The sequence below is a fragment of the Ambystoma mexicanum genome, chromosome 7p (genome assembly GCF_040938575.1).
Source record: "Ambystoma mexicanum isolate Mex_15411 chromosome 7p, UKY_AmexF1_1, whole genome shotgun sequence".
Classification (NCBI taxonomy): domain Eukaryota; kingdom Metazoa; phylum Chordata; class Amphibia; order Caudata; family Ambystomatidae; genus Ambystoma; species Ambystoma mexicanum.
Genome location: NC_090939.1, coordinates 101,991,815 through 102,008,456, shown reverse-complemented (window position 1 = coordinate 102,008,456; position 16,642 = coordinate 101,991,815). Strand labels below are relative to the sequence as shown.

Genomic DNA, 16,642 nt, shown 5'->3' with positions numbered 1-16,642 from the left:
AGGTTTGACAGGCTCGAGCCCGCCGGAGGTAAGCCTGCGTTGAATTGTGGTAAAATACAAGTTAAGAATTAAACTGTGCTTTTTTGACAAGGCGGATGAAGCCTAAAGAAGTTGTTGAACTGTCAAAAGCTCGAAGCCCAAGCCTGAACTGTTGAATTGTAGCAGTAATCCAAAGTGTGCCAGATTGATAGAACTGTGCCAACCACCTATTCTTTTAAGAAACTCTCGAGACCCCGTGCTTCTGAATGTGCGGAAGGGAGTGGTTACCTAAGCCATTCTGACATTTTCGTTTGAGACACTAATTTTCCATTATATATTCAGTTTACACATTTGTCATTTAAGAGGGAGGGCAAAGTTAGGTTTTTTAGTATAGGCCTTTTTGTTTTGACTAGACTGGCTTGGACCCGTTTGTTAATGATTTAATGGTCGAGAATACTCCCATTCTAGAGGTAGGGCCAGTTGGGAACTCTCCCACCCTTACTAAAAACCAAAATAAAGGTTTTTGAAACATGCATCTATTGTGTCTGTCCGATATTCATACCATGCCTTCCTTACAGAAGACGGCCAATGTTCACCCACGGGTACTGCAGCTTAGAAATCAGCCCGCTAGTAACCTGCACAAAAGGTAGAAAAAGTATCCACTGCCACCAGCCATTTACGTTTGTTAGTTACTATAAGAAAATGTTACATGAGTTGTGGGAGAAGAGTTGCAATTGCAATGTAACCCTTTAACACCTCACATCAGGAGGGGTGTGCTGGTGCCATAAAAGGAGAGGTAAGTAAGAAAAGTTATCTTATTACTCGTGGGAACTGTAGTTCACACAAGCGAATGAAATAAAACAAAGCCATCCAAGAGACTTCTTAGTCACCCTACAAAGAGGGTGATGGGTGCCACAGTCAATAACAGATGCCTGTATAAAACACATGGAGGAAAGCATACTCCATAAAAGCAATACAATCAGAATCCCAGTCAGAGAAGAAGAATGAGTGGGTTGTAAACATTTCCACTCACTGAAGAATAAATCAAGGGTCCAGCAGAAGTGCTGGGTGTCTCTCATGTTAAAGGGAATTAGCACAGAAACTGACATTTCTCCCACACATCCATAATTTAAAACAATTTCCACTTCACTACATCCCCCAAGGTATATTAAATACATCAGCCTATGGCCAAGCCTTGCAAGCCTGCACGCATATTTAATATTAGTAAGACATGGCAAACAGGTTAGACAGTCTAGCAGGACCCTTTGGTCACCATACGTATGACCTTTCCCTTTTTTGCCATTACCTATTGGGATAAAGCCATAAAGGGCAAGGGCATTCGTATGGGGACCAGATGGCTGTAGGACAACTGTTCATGTCCTGTTATTTTATACATCAAAACAAAACCCTTCAGAGAGTTGGAGATTTGGTAAACTATAGATGGACCTGTTTGCCTAAGAGAAAAGTCTTGGATTGGCAATGTGGTTTTCCATTGACAAGCATTAGTCCAGTTACCTTAGCCCAGGGGTCTACAGATTGTGGCTCTCCAGATGTTTTGAACTTTGACTCCCGCGCTCTCTCACTATTGAATAGTTTGGCTGAGGATGATGGTAGTTGTAATCCAAACCACCTGACCTAGCAATTCCTTCAGTAAACCTAATCTATAAGGTGATCCGCGCTTCAAAAGGCAGGGCCTTTCTGTGTGCTAGGAGGATGCGTCAGCCAATCAATTTGAGTAATGTGGTAAGTCTGAATCAGGAGACCGGCAAGGTGGCATTTTGTATACAGACATTTTTTTATTGGTTTGTATTTCAAAATCCTAAAATGACCCTATGTTCCTTATCGCTACTAAATAAAATGAGTCTAATGAGTGCTGGTCAGGATGTCCTAAAGTAACCAGAGTCCACTGTCCAGAATACCTATGCTACTAACTAAAGACAGGAGAAGGCCACTTTGGACCTAGTATCTAGGGTCAGTAAAATGAAACAAAAGGAATGATACTCTGGGTGAAGAAATAGTTACTTAGCCCTGGTAATGTTCTTTCGACTGGATGTTCTTCCCATGTATTCCTTATCTTATGATATCTGTTTCCAGCTTCCAGAAAACAAATTTGCCAGAGGGCGCTGTGCGTTGAGAAGGCCGACTATGTCCCTCAAGGGTTTCCATCTTGGCTGACGTCATTGTCGAGTACACATACCACGCACACCACCAGTTGGCTTCAGTTCTGTTTTTTTGCCACCCATATGCAGAATGACTGCCCTTCATAAGTGCCTTTAATTTATCGGACCGTAAAAAGAGCGCAAGGTATAAAGCTCAGTAATTCTACAGTGGGGTAGGTTGATAGGGCGATGAGGAATACATGGGAGGAACATCCAGTCGAAAGAACGTTACTAAGGGGTAAGTAACTTGTTTTTTGAATGGATTGTGTCCTCTCACGTATTCCTCATCTTATGATAGACTCCAAAAGCAGTATTAGGTTCTTTTGGAGGAGGGAGTTAGAATTTGAGAGTTAATGTTTGTCAAGAATGGAGTATAGAACTGCCTTCCCAAATCTTCCCCCATTGTTAGAGTTGTCTAAACAGTAATGTTTTGTAAACGTGTGGATGGTGGACCAGGTAGCTGCCTCGCAGATATCCTTTAACCAAATTCCCCTCTGAAGAGCAGAGGAAGTTGCCATGCCCCTAGTGGAATGAGCCCGAAAGCCTCGATAGGGTTTGCCTAGTGACCGACAGACCCATTGTGTGTCCTGTATATCCAATGCAAAGCTGGTTGTGTTGTCACAACTTTGTCATTCTTGAAACATAAAAGCTTAGAGTTCTCCTCGGATCGAGTTTATGAAATCTTTCCTCTTCCTTACCAGGATGAAGTGGAAGATAGAAGGCTGGAAGAACAATTTTCTGTGCTAAATGGTATTTCGATACGATCTTAGGTAGACAAGAGGGTTTGACCTTAAGGACAACCTTATCCTTGTAGAAGGTGGTAAACTGAGGTTTACAGGATAATACCTGCAACTCACTCACCCTGTGGGCTGATGTTAATGCTACTAACAAATTTGTTTTATAAGTTAGCAATCTTAAAGGGCAGGAATGGAGAGGCTCGAAAGGAGCACACGTCAAAGTTTAAAACCAGGTTGGGGCTTGGAAAGGTGTAGGAAGAAAACCATTTGCGAATCCTTTAAGAAACTGAGTTATTGAGGGTATTTTGAAGTAGGAGGCCTCTTCCGAGGAGCCCCAGATTTGCCAGATGTTGTAGAAACGATAACACCGTAGGTGTATCACATTGAAAAGGGTCCACATCTTTTCCCTACACCAGCTGCAGAATTTGTTCCAATCCTTGTATATCAGCCTCTCAGAAACCATACGTGAAAGCTGATTGTCTTGACCTCTGGAGTGAGACCCCAACCCTCCTCGCGAGATCAGGTCCTCTCTTTGTGGAAGACATAATGGAGAGCAAATGGACATGGGCAGAAGATCCGGATACCACGCCCTCCTGGCTGAATCTGGCGCAATTAGGATCATGGATATCCCAAACTTTCTCAACCTCCTGATCCCATGAGGAATAACGGGGACAGGAGGAAACACATACAGGAGTGGAAACTCCCAGTCCACCACAAACGCGTCCCCTAGAGCTCCTCTTGGAGGAAATTCCCTGGAGCAGAACAGTTCACACTTCCAGTTGACACTGGTTGCGAACAGATCCACTTGGGGGGTTCCCTAAAGGGCAAAGATCTCTTGAAGGACTCCCTGAGCTAGTTCCCACTCGTGGGAGACTGTGCTCTGACTGCTTAGAGCATCCACTGCAGTTTTCTCTCTGGCTAGGTGAACTGCTGATGGGGAGATTCCTTCTTGAATTGAACAGAACAAGAGCTGCATTGCTTCTCTGCACAGTGGTAGTGAGCCTACGCCTCCTTTCGTTGAGGTAGTACATGGCCACTAAATTGTCCATCATTATCAGGACATTCTTTCCCCGTACGGAAGGCAGAAAGTCCTTCAGCGCTTGCATGGTTGCTCTTAGCTCCAAAAGGTTGATGTGTAGTTTGGACTCAGATTGTTGGCGTGGGCTCCCAACCCTGTGAGTGAGGCGTCCGTCACTACTCATACCTCTGGCTATGGCTGCCAAAAAGCTTCTCCTTTCAGAATGTTGTCCTCGCAGGCCCACCACAGAAGGTCCTGTGGGAAACTGCTCAAAACCTGAATGAGGTCCGACATCCTGCTTGAGAATATGGACCATTGAGTTACAAGGGCCCATTGAAGGGATCTCATTCTCAGACGGGCCCCTGGCACCAGAAAATGCAGGATGCCATGAGGCCGAGCAAGTTCAAAAAGTCAAATGCCAGAAGACGCTGGGCACTCAAACTTGGTGACCATCTACAAAATGTGAGCCCTCACCTTGCGTGGCAAGCCTTTTCCCAAGGATGCATCTATGACCGCTCCAATGTACTGGGAGACTCTGAGATGGTACCATGTGGGACTTCTTATAATTGAGAGAGAAGCCTGTTAGGGAGAATTCTCATAAATGTGCCAATTCCCTTTGCCTTAGAGACCCTAGCAACTGCGCTGGATTTTTGAGGACTTGATTTTTTTACTTGGAAAGAGTGTGAGCCGTTTTTCCCCCACTCATGTATTTTGATGTGCGTTTTACTCTTGCATACTTTGATTATGGAGTTCTAGATAACTCCATAGGCATCATCTTTTCATGTGTGTTACACAGCACCTGCAGTGCAGTGACACAAGGATGTCTTTTAGACTTCCAAAAGGTTTAAATACCTTCTCTCGGATAAACTACTGTTTCCCAGAGAATGTAAGGTTAAATTGACTTTACTAGTCTTTAAATTCCTAGACCCAGCACACACTATCTTCCTATAGAGTGCGGGAGGGGTTAACCCTGTGTCTAGAAACTCATGTAGCAGTCAAACGCTACCCTTTCCTATCGAAATGGCTGGTGGAAGTGGTTTTACAACAAACTACCACGATTTTTCCCGACAGCGAACACTGGTAGCTAAAAATCGCGCGAGCCAGGTTTTTCAAGATGGCACCTTAAGCCCCTTTATTTAAACAGGTCCCTGTCTTCTTTTTTCGCCATTCCTTTTGGAAAGGTCCTTCTAGAGTTTGTCTCTGCGAGCCAAACTAGGTTTAGTCCCTTTGTTCTTATGCCTTTGGCGGGCTTCAGGACTGAAGCCCGCCTCTGGCGCCTGAGGGTCTGGGGTGAGCAGGAAGTGAGGGAGATGCCCGAAACTCCCTGTGCTTAGTCTCCTAGGAGACCCAAATGCACTTTGGTGTGATTAGCTGGCTGACTGTCCGGCAAGGACAGCCACCCTGCTGGGTGAGTGACAGCTAGGCTGGAATGAATGGGAGAAAACTGTTTAAAAGGTGAGTCTCTTGGCTTGGAAGGCAGAGTCAACCACTGGAACGAAAGAATCGAAGACGAGCTGGAAGAGAACAGCTGCTGCAACTCCTGAACCAGTGAAGCCCTGCTGCAGGTCCGAATTGCCAAGTTCATCTGAACAGAGAAGCCCCTTCAAGGACTACTACTTCCCTTGAGTTGGTGGGACCAATCAACTCGTAAGGCACCTGGATACCATTCTCGGAGCTGGTTAGGTTTAACCAGGCAGAAGGACACCAGCTTGTGTGCTTGACTAAAGCTACTCGAACTTTGCCAGCTTGACTAGTCCCCGTGCAGTGCAGGAGTCCCCAGACGTCCTCCCTCTTGTCCCCGTGACTGAGGCTCAGGAACAGTGAGATCTGCAGGAACTGCCAGGAACCAACGTCTTCAGCTGCATCTATTCTTCATATTAAGGTACTGTGCCAACCCAATATAGAGAACTTACCTCTCGCGGCGAAAGCTTGTGAAACTTTCACAACTTAAAGGCCTAATCAGCTTGTGACCCAATATATGATTTCTTTTTCGTACAAACTACTTCTGAGAACTTTGGCAAAGACTTTACTGTTTACTACAAGAATTGATCTTTCCTATCCAAGACACTAGCCCATTAACTTTGGCCTCGGCCTATTGAACTGAATCGAGTCCTCTAGTGAACTGAAACTATGTCCACTGCTTAAGAAAGTATCTGATCTACTTTATTAACTTGTGCCTTTTTATTCCCATTTAAAGTGACTGAAATGCCATTTTGCTCCTATTTCAGGGGAGCCTAATCTACTCAGAAACTTATTGGTTTGATACGGAAGTGTCTTTGTGTATGATATTAAGTGGCCTCCTTCTAGTGAAAGTTTTCTAAATGACTGTGTAATAAATTAATAAGTGTTTTACCAAGAAACCTTGAGTGTAAGTGTCTACTTGAACCACTGTTATTGTAAGACCTCTGTGTAACATCTTTTACTGCTCACATTCCCTCTTGAGATAAGCATGGCTGCTCAGCTCACTACCAAAAACTGTGTAGCACAGACTTATACCAAAGGTTGGTTTTGCTTACACCTGTAGTCCTAATTGTATGTGGTGGTCCCAGAGGGTACTGCATGCAATTTTGCCTAACACAGCCCAGTATGTGGAGGGAGTGGTAGGTGGTGCTAAGCTGTTCCTGGGCCTGTTCGGGTGAACGTGCCCTGATCAGCCAATCGTCCAGGTAGGGGGAAGACGTGAATCCCCCCTCCTGAGACTCGCTGCCAGCACCTCCATCAACTTGGTGAAAACCCTCGGGCAGGGTTCGACCGAATGGCAAATCTCAAAACTGATAATGAGAACTGCCAACGGCGAAACTCAGGTGCTTCCTGTGCTTGTGATGGATTGGCACATGTAAGCATCCTGGAGGTACAACAATACCATCAAATCCTGGAGCTGGAGGGCCTGAAGGATCTGAGAAAGTGTGACCATCTTGAACTTGTCCTTCCTGAGGAACTTGTTCAAGTCTCTCCAGTCCAAGATAGGTCTCAGTCTTCTGTCCTTCTCTGGGATTAGGCAATTGGGAGAATATGATCCTCTGTTCCTCTTCATCACAGGTACTGGTTCTATGGCATCTTTCTCTAGCCGGGTCAAAATGTCCTGCAACAGGAATGGATCTGGAACATTTAGCAAATTGATTCCCGTTAGATTATCCAGAGGTCCCTTTATAAAGGAGAGGCAGTAACCCTGGGCTACTTATTCCAGTGCCCATGCATTCAAAGTAATAACTCGCCATTCTTTCAGATGCTGTGACAGTCTGCCTCCCACCAGGGTGCCGTGAGTCAAGACCTCAGAGTGGGTTTTGAGGTGGCTTAAGCAGCGGCTGATGGTAAAGACGCCGCTGATTGGGCAGGCTTTGCACCTTTCCCTAGTCCACCACGAGGGAAATCTTTGCCCTCTTTGACCAGCCTTTCCTTTCGGTCTTCCAACTGAGAAGTAGTAGAGAAAGGACCTAGGTGAAAAGGCTGTGGCTGCCTGACGGCGGCACCTAAGGACTTGGCTGCCGCCTTTGAGGTCTGCAGCCTTTCAAGGCTTTCGTCAGCCTTATTACCAAATAAATGGGAGCCATCAAAGGACATGTTAAGGAGTCTGGATTGTAAATCAGGTGCAAACCCAGACTTCCTCAACCACGCAAGTAGCATATGACAGTGCTTGCCACCATGGCTCTGCTGACGCGGTCAGCAGTGTCCAGACTCGACTGCAGAGACTCCCACATGGCCTCCTTGCCATCCCTCATCAGGTTAAAAAGGCAGTCTCTTTCCTCAGCTCCAGGGATGTGATCAGCATCCATCGCTATGCAGTCCCACGGGGTGAATGTGAACTTTGCAAGGGCACATGTAGAATTAGAAGACTTTAAAGCCATGCTGCTAGCAGAAAAGACTCTTTGCCCATGAATTGATGTGTTACTCATCCCTATCAGGGGGTATGGTTGGGTACGCAGCTTGCTTGCAGGCAGATGTAGCTGCTTGCACTAGACTTTCCGAAGTCTGATGTACTTACAGGTAGCAAGGGTCGCTACTGGATGGCCTGTATTTTTTTGTTTACTGCAGTGCTGGACTCTGGAGCCTCTCAGTTTGCCGCAAGCCTTTTTCAAAGTGCCACATGAAATGGTAGAATAGGGTCATATTAAGGACCTTTGCCTAATATGTCAGTTAGGTCATCTTGTTGAAATGCAGGAGTTGGTCTACTCCATCCTAGGAATTCTACCACTGTGGACATTAGGCTTCTGTATGATGCATCCGCATGATCAGCCGGGTCTAGTTTCCCAAAATCTATCTCTAGGGAGTTTTCTACCCCACAAGCTGTCTGTAGGTTGTCATGTAGCTTCCTAACCCTGGTCTCCTCTGAAATGAAGCATTCAGGGACATTTTTATCTTTACGCATTCCTGGGTTATCCAACTGAAGACCACCTGGTTATGTGTCATCTGATTTTTCATAGTCCTCATAAATTGAGGTTAAGGATCTGAAAAAATCCTTTTTAGGAAGAGGTTTAAAAATCTTTTCCTGACTTTGAGGCAAAGGCATCGAAGAATATATAGTTGACGTTGATGGCGATGACGGCAGTGGCGTCGATGGCTTGATCTTGGGTCTTGTGCTTCGAGGAACTTGATCCTCGACTCGACGATTTCTTAAACTATTTCTTGCCTCGTCGAACACTCGAGTAGTCTTAGGCTTATGATCTGGGTTCAAGGGCACGCAGGGTTTCGCCTTAGCCTCATGCTTGTCATCGACCGTAGCATGGCCACTTATGTTTCGAGGACGACGGGGGGCGTGATCCTCAAAAGATTTTGCACTTTCTCCCTAATGAGTTTCGGCTCATCTTTGGAGGAGGATTTAGTCAGACAGACTACTCTCCTTTCTTCAGAGGAAGACAAAGAAGTAGGTGAGGGTGATCTATACCCTCTCTTCGATTGATGACAAAGAGGAGTGAGTGAGCTCCTCGAGTGGGATCGTTTTTTAGACCTTTTTTTATGAGGAGATTAATCTCTCGACTTGTGGGATGAGCCACATTTCAAATGAGTGGACAGGGATTTGGGGACAATCCAACCCACTGACAAGTTTGGCTTTACGCTCTTTTAAGGCCTTACCTGTCATTGATTGACAGGATCGACAGTCAGCGGTCTTATGCTTGACGCCCAGGCACCAGATGCATATTTTATGTGGGTCTGTGATGGACATTTTGGCTCTGCAATCTAGGCACTTTTTGAAGCTTGTCTTCGGAGTAGTCCGAGTCAAAGACAAGGCCATCTCGAAACGGTTTTCGTAGAAAACTGAAGCATGCCATAATTCCCGAAGCAATCGCATTTGCAGGAAAGCTGAACTGAAGCCAGCAGGCGCTGCGTGTTGTATATGTACTCGACGAAGACGTTAGCTGAGATGAAAGCAGTCTAGGGACATCAAATCGACGGTCTCGACACACAGCGCCCTCTGCCCAGAGAACTTTTTCTGAAGCTGGAAACAAAAGTTGTCATAAAATGAGGAACAAGTGGAAGGACAAAATCCATTTGAAACAAGCAATATAGGAGGTAAACAAAATCACAGGTTATATATCTCAGGCTGAATTAATCAGTATATATTTGGCAATGCCACTGTTGGATAACAGCCTGTAGGATGCTGAACATGGGTGAGGATTGGTGCTAAATCTTAATCCCATACATGTTTATAAAAAAAAAAAATCATGACATATTTCATGTCATCAATGTGTGAAAATACAAAAAAGAAACTACCAGGTACAAAAAGGCATATGAGAAAACCTTAAAAACAATACAGTTCAAAGCAAAACAATTAAATTGTTCACAAAGTCGGGCCTATGCACATTCAGGCCTATACACATTCATGCTTTGCTGTAATTAAATAACTAGAAAACCCATGCTAGCCTGAATCCTATCCCTACCACTATAACCAAAACTATAACATAACTTCAACAAAAGGTATAACAAAGACTTTCACCTACAAAAGGAACCAGTGCTGGTTGCAGACCCCACTGTAATGTCTCTTCTACAGACAAGACATGCTTGATCCCATGGTACAGTTCAAATAAAACATGTCAAATGTCTTAGTTCCTTTGCCCCAAGAAAAATGTCAATTTCTGATTGGCGACTTAAGGCTTATGAATTATAGTTGTCCCCACAGATGCAGAGAACTGTCTACTAAATCATTCGGGAGGCATACCTCTGGGAATACCCCCTACCCTGAACAAAAACCGAAACAGTCCAGAGGACTAAAGAGGATTCCCAGGAACAGCTGCCAAATCGTTGCAGGAAGACTTTCACAGACTAGCAACGGCGGACTAGACATGACCACTTGCAGAATCTCTAGAATTCCAGAGACCAACTCTTACCAGCAGCTAGAATATGCTACGTCGGGTGTGTGCACCTGCTGGACATACATACCCATACCAACTGTTCTGGGTCCCAGTGCTGTAGAAGAGGCCTTTTATTTTTCAGCCATAGACATTGGGACATGTGGGGTGACTCATTACTGCATCTCGCAGGGAATGATACATATTTTCTCATCTCTTGGTGGCTCAAGAGAACAGACTAGCAAAGGGACTTCAAGCACCTGGGAAGACCCTATTCAAGTGAATACCATGGCCTAGTGTGGTTGTCAAAATGAAGATGATGCATCAGATTCCAAGTCCAAACATGAAGCCCTATGATTAAGGCTGAAGGTAATCTGGTGTGCGAACTGGATCATCAGCTGAAGCCACAGCCAATGGAACTGGACTCAGTTATATCGAAGTCAGCCTACTGAATAAGCCTGTCCTGCGGTTCTCCTCCCAAGAGGTGTGTTCAAAACACAGTCATGCAGGTCTCCTTAGCTACATCAGTTAAGATTTCTTGCCAGTATACCACAGGAACCGGCCTAGCAATATTCAGGTAGAGCTTGCCAGTTCAATAAGTTTACCAACCAATTGTTTGGGCTGTATTTCCAGCAGAGGTTGATCCGTGACAACATTTTACGTTTAAACCAGTTTCATCATTATTCTTTCCCCCCCATGCATCACATCCTGCATTAATATCACCCAGTATAATTGGTCATTATAAAGATGTCTGAAGTTTCTTTGAGTACGTTATTTTTTAACTTTGACAGCATTCATCTTTTAGCTCTTGTTAATTTAAAATGTTTTATTTCTTAAGTGTTTTCATTGAATTGTTAATTTAACTGTGCCCTCCGCCACCCCTGAGGGAAGCCTTCTACAGAAAGCAAGTAAGGGGTCACGGTTAACTCTTCATCCTGATTATTAAGTGCCTTTATTGGTGGGGGTTCTGGTTGGACAAAAATGTGCAACCCTACTCATCCACGCTCTGATGGTTAAGAAAAATAGCCCACCGTAATCAACACCATCCATTTGATTTAACAAGCATTGGCAAACTAATGAAAATTGGGAGACAGTGCCTTAAACAAATTGAAAGTACCCCAGGGGCATAAAACCTGACAACATATGACATACCAGATGCATCTGTATAGTGTCCCATTTCAAGCTGAAAATCTGTAACTACTAATGCACGCTGTGTCAAAGTCGTTAAGACAGAAGGGGGGAACAATGTAAACTGTAACGGAGCTTGAGCAATGAAATACCAACACCTGAAAGCTACCCCATTTTGAAACAAACGTACAATGTGCTTATAGGTATATGCACACACATGGCGAGGAAAACAAAATGTTGGAGATCACCAGGATCTACTGAGAAACTGCTTTGAAAGTCCAGTACCACGTACCAGTAAATTGCACACCGCCCTTCAATAATTGTTCAATACCCTGCAAAAAAGCCACGTACATAGAGCAATGCAAAGAAAAAACATAGAACAGAAAGTCATCTAAACCTATAGGTAGGAATATGACATGTAGTAGAAAACTTGATGCATAATAACCATACCTGTACAATTCCCAAAGTAGCAGATGTAACCGGATCAGAGAAATCCCCTCCAGGGGGAGAGACACTGAAGAAAAAAGAAAATTGATATTAGGAAAAATACTCCAATAACATTAAAGACATAATCCTGTACTGTTGCTTCTATTGAAAAGTCCTCAGAACAGAGTTGTTTTGCTTTCTGAAGTCAACATGTTCAACATATTAATTGTCTTAAAGCATTGTACAATTGGGATGTGCGAAGAGGCATAAATGAAAACAAGTGTACGAAATTAAATTCAACTCATTTATTTAGAAATAGGAGGCTGGGTAGGATGAACTATCAGGCCCGGAGGTTTAACCAAAAGGATGTAGGGGTATTCATGTGTCAAGCATGGATAACAGAAGTTGTTGTATGAGAAAGGTATGGGTGTACCCCATTTTCCCTGTATTCAGGAGTGTCTGGCTAAGAAACAAAGTACTACTAAAGAAGTCAGGATGGAATAAATTAAAAAAGGTTTATGCCAACCTGATCTAAAGACCAATGTTGGTTTGTTTGTTTATTTTATTTATATAGCGCGCTTGACCCAGGGGTATCTGGGCGCTTTGAGGTGAAGATAATGGTTACAGGATGCAGTTTATACAATTTATACAGTTTATACAGACAGAATACAAATAATACATCCAGATACATTCAAATAGCAGAGGAAGGCATGGATAATGATATATACAGTTAAGGGAATGGGAGTACAGGGTGTCGGTGTAAGGTAAGTAGTGTTCGATTTTATTCAGTAACCATGTGATGACGTGACTTCGGAATGTTTGAAAGGTAGGAATAGTTTTGATGGCCTGTGGAAGTGTCTTCCATAATTGGGAGGCTAGGACCGGGAAACTAGTACCGCCAGCTCTTTTTAGGCTATACCTAGGCACCACCAGGCAAGATGTGTTAGTAGATCCAGTAATTCTGGCTGACGATTTTAGAGTTAATTTATCCGTGAGATATGGTGGGGCTAGGTGGTTCAAAGCTTTATAGGTGAGGCAAATGGTTTTGAAGTCAATTTTTTCTTGTATGGAGAGCCATTTGTACAATTTTCTGGTTGCAGGAATGTGCTCTCTTCTAGGTACGTTTAATGCAGCTCTGAGTGCATTATTTTGCAGAACCTGCAATTTGTTGATTATGGATTTGTTGGGACCTAAGTATAGGCCATTCCAGTAGTCCAGTTTGGACTGTATAAGTGCTCCGGCCAATATAAAGGCAGCTAATGGAAGACAGTAGGGGTCTGCAAGCCCTGATCAGCTTGCCAGTGTAGGCAGTGGCTGAGGCAGTCAGATTTACATGTTTGGTTAGATTAGTATTGGAATAGGAGGTAGAAGCCAAGGGTTTTTACATTTTTGGTAATAGGTATTTTGTTCCCATCAATGAGGATGCTACTATAGTTGGGACTAAGTTTCAGCAGGTTGTTGGGTGAGCCGTCTAGGAGTAGCTCAGTCTTATCATTCAGGCAGAGGCCATGTGTGGCCTTCCGTGCCTGAATGATGGTGTAGACTTTGTTAATCCAGCAGACATCAGAGTCATAGGTGCCTCATATAGTTAGGAGTATCTGGGTGTCACCTGCATAGTTGGTGTAGGTGACACTCAGACGGTCCAGTAAGGGCTTTGTAAAGATATTGTACAAAGTGGGCGATCAACAGGAGCCTTGTGGGACACCGCAGGTGATAGGGATCGGGTCAGCTGTGGGTGAGAAAATATGCATGGTTCTATTTGCGAGGAAGGATTGGAACCACGTGACCGCAGATTTGGAGAAGTTTGCTGCCGATGACAGGTGGTCAAATAGGATTTTATGGTCAACCAGATCAAAGGCTGCCGATAATTCTAAGAGAAGTAGGATGGCAATTCTAACCTTGACTTTTAGTTTGTCGATCTGACTTTTAAGGTCAACAAGGGCAGTTTCCGTTCCATGTTGGGGTCTAAAGCCAGATTGACGGATTCCTAATAGTTGTTTTTTTTCTCTAGAGAGTCTTGAATTTGCAAGTATGCAACTCTGTCTAAGATTTTCAGTAAGAAAGGGACAGTGGTGATCGGTCTATAATTAGTGGGTATAGACGGATCTAGTGTTTGTTTCTTGAGTAATGGGAGAACCCAAGATTGTTTCAGGTTGCTTGGGACTGAGTTGCTGGCGAATGAGGAGTTTATTAGTTTGGTAATAAAAAGGAGATACATTTCTGGCTGCATCTTTTATGATCTGAGCTGGGCAACTTTCACCTCTACAGTTAGATGGTTTCAGTGATGCTCGGATTTTTTGTACCTCAGGCATGGATACATTGCTGAATTTGAAACCTGAGTTAAGGTGTGCAGACAACGGCATAATTGGACTGGTGAAATTGCCGGAGGTAAGTTGGTACCGTTTGTCAGCTATTTTGGCTTGGAGCCTTGTAATTTTGTTGGAGAAAGCCTTTTGATGTGGCCTTTTTCGACCTGTGCTAATACATAGACTCCTGGATATGACCCCAAGCTGGATTTCTGACTTCAGTCCCAGGGATATAACCATCTGCTTGCTTGTTGATCAGCACTTCTTTTCTTCCCACTTGCTTAAGATACCACGTTGGCCTAGATATTCTCACCATTGTGGAAGGTTGCAGACCCCCCTCTGCAATTAAAAGATGACACAGGGAATGAAGTAAAATGGGATACAAAGCAATAGGTATGGTAATATAAACGTGTGGGACTGCAGAAAGGGAGGGAGATGGATCCGGGAGGAATTTCCTTGATAAAAAGAGAAGGAAGTAGGGAAAAGAGAAAGCAACATTGTTTCTGCATCTTGGTATGCTGTCCCCTACATGTCCATAATGTGTACAATATTTCTTTAAATCCCAGAAGACACTGGTTTAGGTATTCCTCTATCCTATGGCCATCAGTCAATGCTGGTTGCTGCCATTTCAATCTGTCCAGACGTGCTACAGACCGCGGAAAAGGACTTTTTCTTTAGCTAGACTCGGATGTTGGGGTAGTTTTCCTAAAGTCCTACTGGTAGTAAGACTTTAGTACGCTATCCAAGTGGTTTGTAGATCTCCAACTCTTAGTATCAATCTGTACTAACTCAAGACCTTGGTAGAGAGGCAGAGCATTTAGGCGCATCTTAAGCAGAAGATGCGAGCTGTGGGCAAGTACACTGAAACTTAGACATGCACACCAAAAAAACTCTTACATGTATAATTTATATAAAATGAATTACATATACACCAGAATCACTTTAAATACTTTAGACGTGTATACTATAACATTTCGGAATACTTGATAAAACACTTCAACGGACACTTTCACTTTCGTGTTGGTTTGCAGTTACATTTGTAGCAACGTTAGAAAGGGAAAAGGCAATGCTATTGTATTATTGGTTATTACGCGCACCTGCAGTTTCTAACAGTTTATACAGTAATACATTTACTCTGAAAACACATACAGTAAAGTTACTTTAAGGGAGGAAAATGGTTAGTGTAACATCAGCTTGGTTCAAGGTTCTAGAGGGTGTTTCTTCACACAGCAAGTCTTTTACGTCCAAAAATGCAACCCTAGCTAAAGGCAGTTCAGGGAGGGCTCATAGCCTTGACAAGCAGCAGCATACGAAGAGTTCCTGAGGATTTCTTCCAGTCTCTAATGCTATGGAAGCAGCAAGTTAATAACTAACAAGGGAGACCTGTAAAAGTACTCGAAGGGACACAAGCAGCAGCTTAAGTCAGAGGTAAAACTGGACACTTATGGGTGCACTCCAACTTTCTGGAGCGACTTCTTGGAATCAGATAAGCAATACCTCTTTCCCCCACAGTACCTTAGGTTTGAAGAAAATGTTTGTGCTGGATGCTCCGTGATGTTGCAGCTCTGGACCCGACCTCCAGGTTCCTTGGTCTGATGACTGAAGGCAGGACAATGGAAGGGATCTCAGCAGCAGTCTCGAGGGAGGACCCGTGGCACGACTTTCTGCAACTTCTTGGTGCACTATGCGTTTTTGGTGCCGTTTCGGCAGCTCAAACAAAGGACACAGATTGTCCGGTCAATATTCTTCGCTTCCTGCAGACCAGCAATCTGGTGAGGGGGTCTGGGAGAGTTGGATCAGATCGCTGGGGGGTCCTTACGGGTTCAGCAAAGATTTGGACTGATTCAGCCTTTCCACAACGATGCACTAGAAATGGGCAGCAGGTCTTCCTGGTATTGGGTTCGGCAGCTCTGGAAACTTTTATGACCATGGGAGATGGCTCAAGTCAAAGTTTTTCTGGGGACTGGTTGTTCCCACCAGCCAAAGGGAAGGAGCCGTACTCTTCGGAGCTCCTCTGTCGCTTAGAAAACTGGGTCAGAACAGCAATGGTTGCTTCACAGTGTTGCAAAGTGTCTGCAGGCGTCTCTGGTTGTCTTCTTCGGTTACTTCAGCTTCCTGTGGTCGACTTGCTTTTCACTCCAGAAGCCTCACCTTTTATACACTTCCAGCACACACTCCTATGCAATCTCTCTCAACATTTAACAGAAAGGGGCATTTGGCTGTCCAATCAGGACAGCCAAACCCCCTGTGGGAGCAGGTCCTATTCAGGCACTCTGGCAGGCAAAGGACAGGGGGGTGGAAGACTCCTCCCCCACATCCTGCCTGCCCAGACACTCTGGAGCCTCGGCGGTGATACTGCCAAAGGCCAGACACAGAGAGACACACACACACACACTGACCCCCCCCCCCAGAATGGCAGATGGGCTTACAAAGAACAACCACACTAGTAATGGTGAAAAGCGAAGAGAGGCACCAAGTTGGTACTTGGGCATCCCTATTGTGGACTACCGAGGGTATGGACATAGCTTGCAGTATAATTACACAATAGTTGGTAATAGTTGGTATAACACGTCCACTGCCACCAGCCATAACTAGGAGATTGTCT

The 16,642-nt window shown here is 44.3% G+C and overlaps 1 protein-coding gene across 9 annotated transcripts in view; it reads right to left on the bottom strand.

The window, feature by feature from the left end:
* ATP6V1A (ATPase H+ transporting V1 subunit A) overlaps window positions 1–16,642 on the bottom strand; it is a 1,210,625-nt gene that overhangs the window by 249,637 nt on the left and 944,346 nt on the right. For all 9 annotated transcript variants that reach the window (XM_069635876.1, XM_069635872.1, XM_069635874.1 and 6 more), the window contains one exon: window positions 11,756–11,819. In XM_069635876.1, coding sequence (XP_069491977.1) covers window positions 11,756–11,819 — 64 coding nt within the window. The remainder of the gene's footprint in view (window positions 1–11,755; window positions 11,820–16,642) is intronic.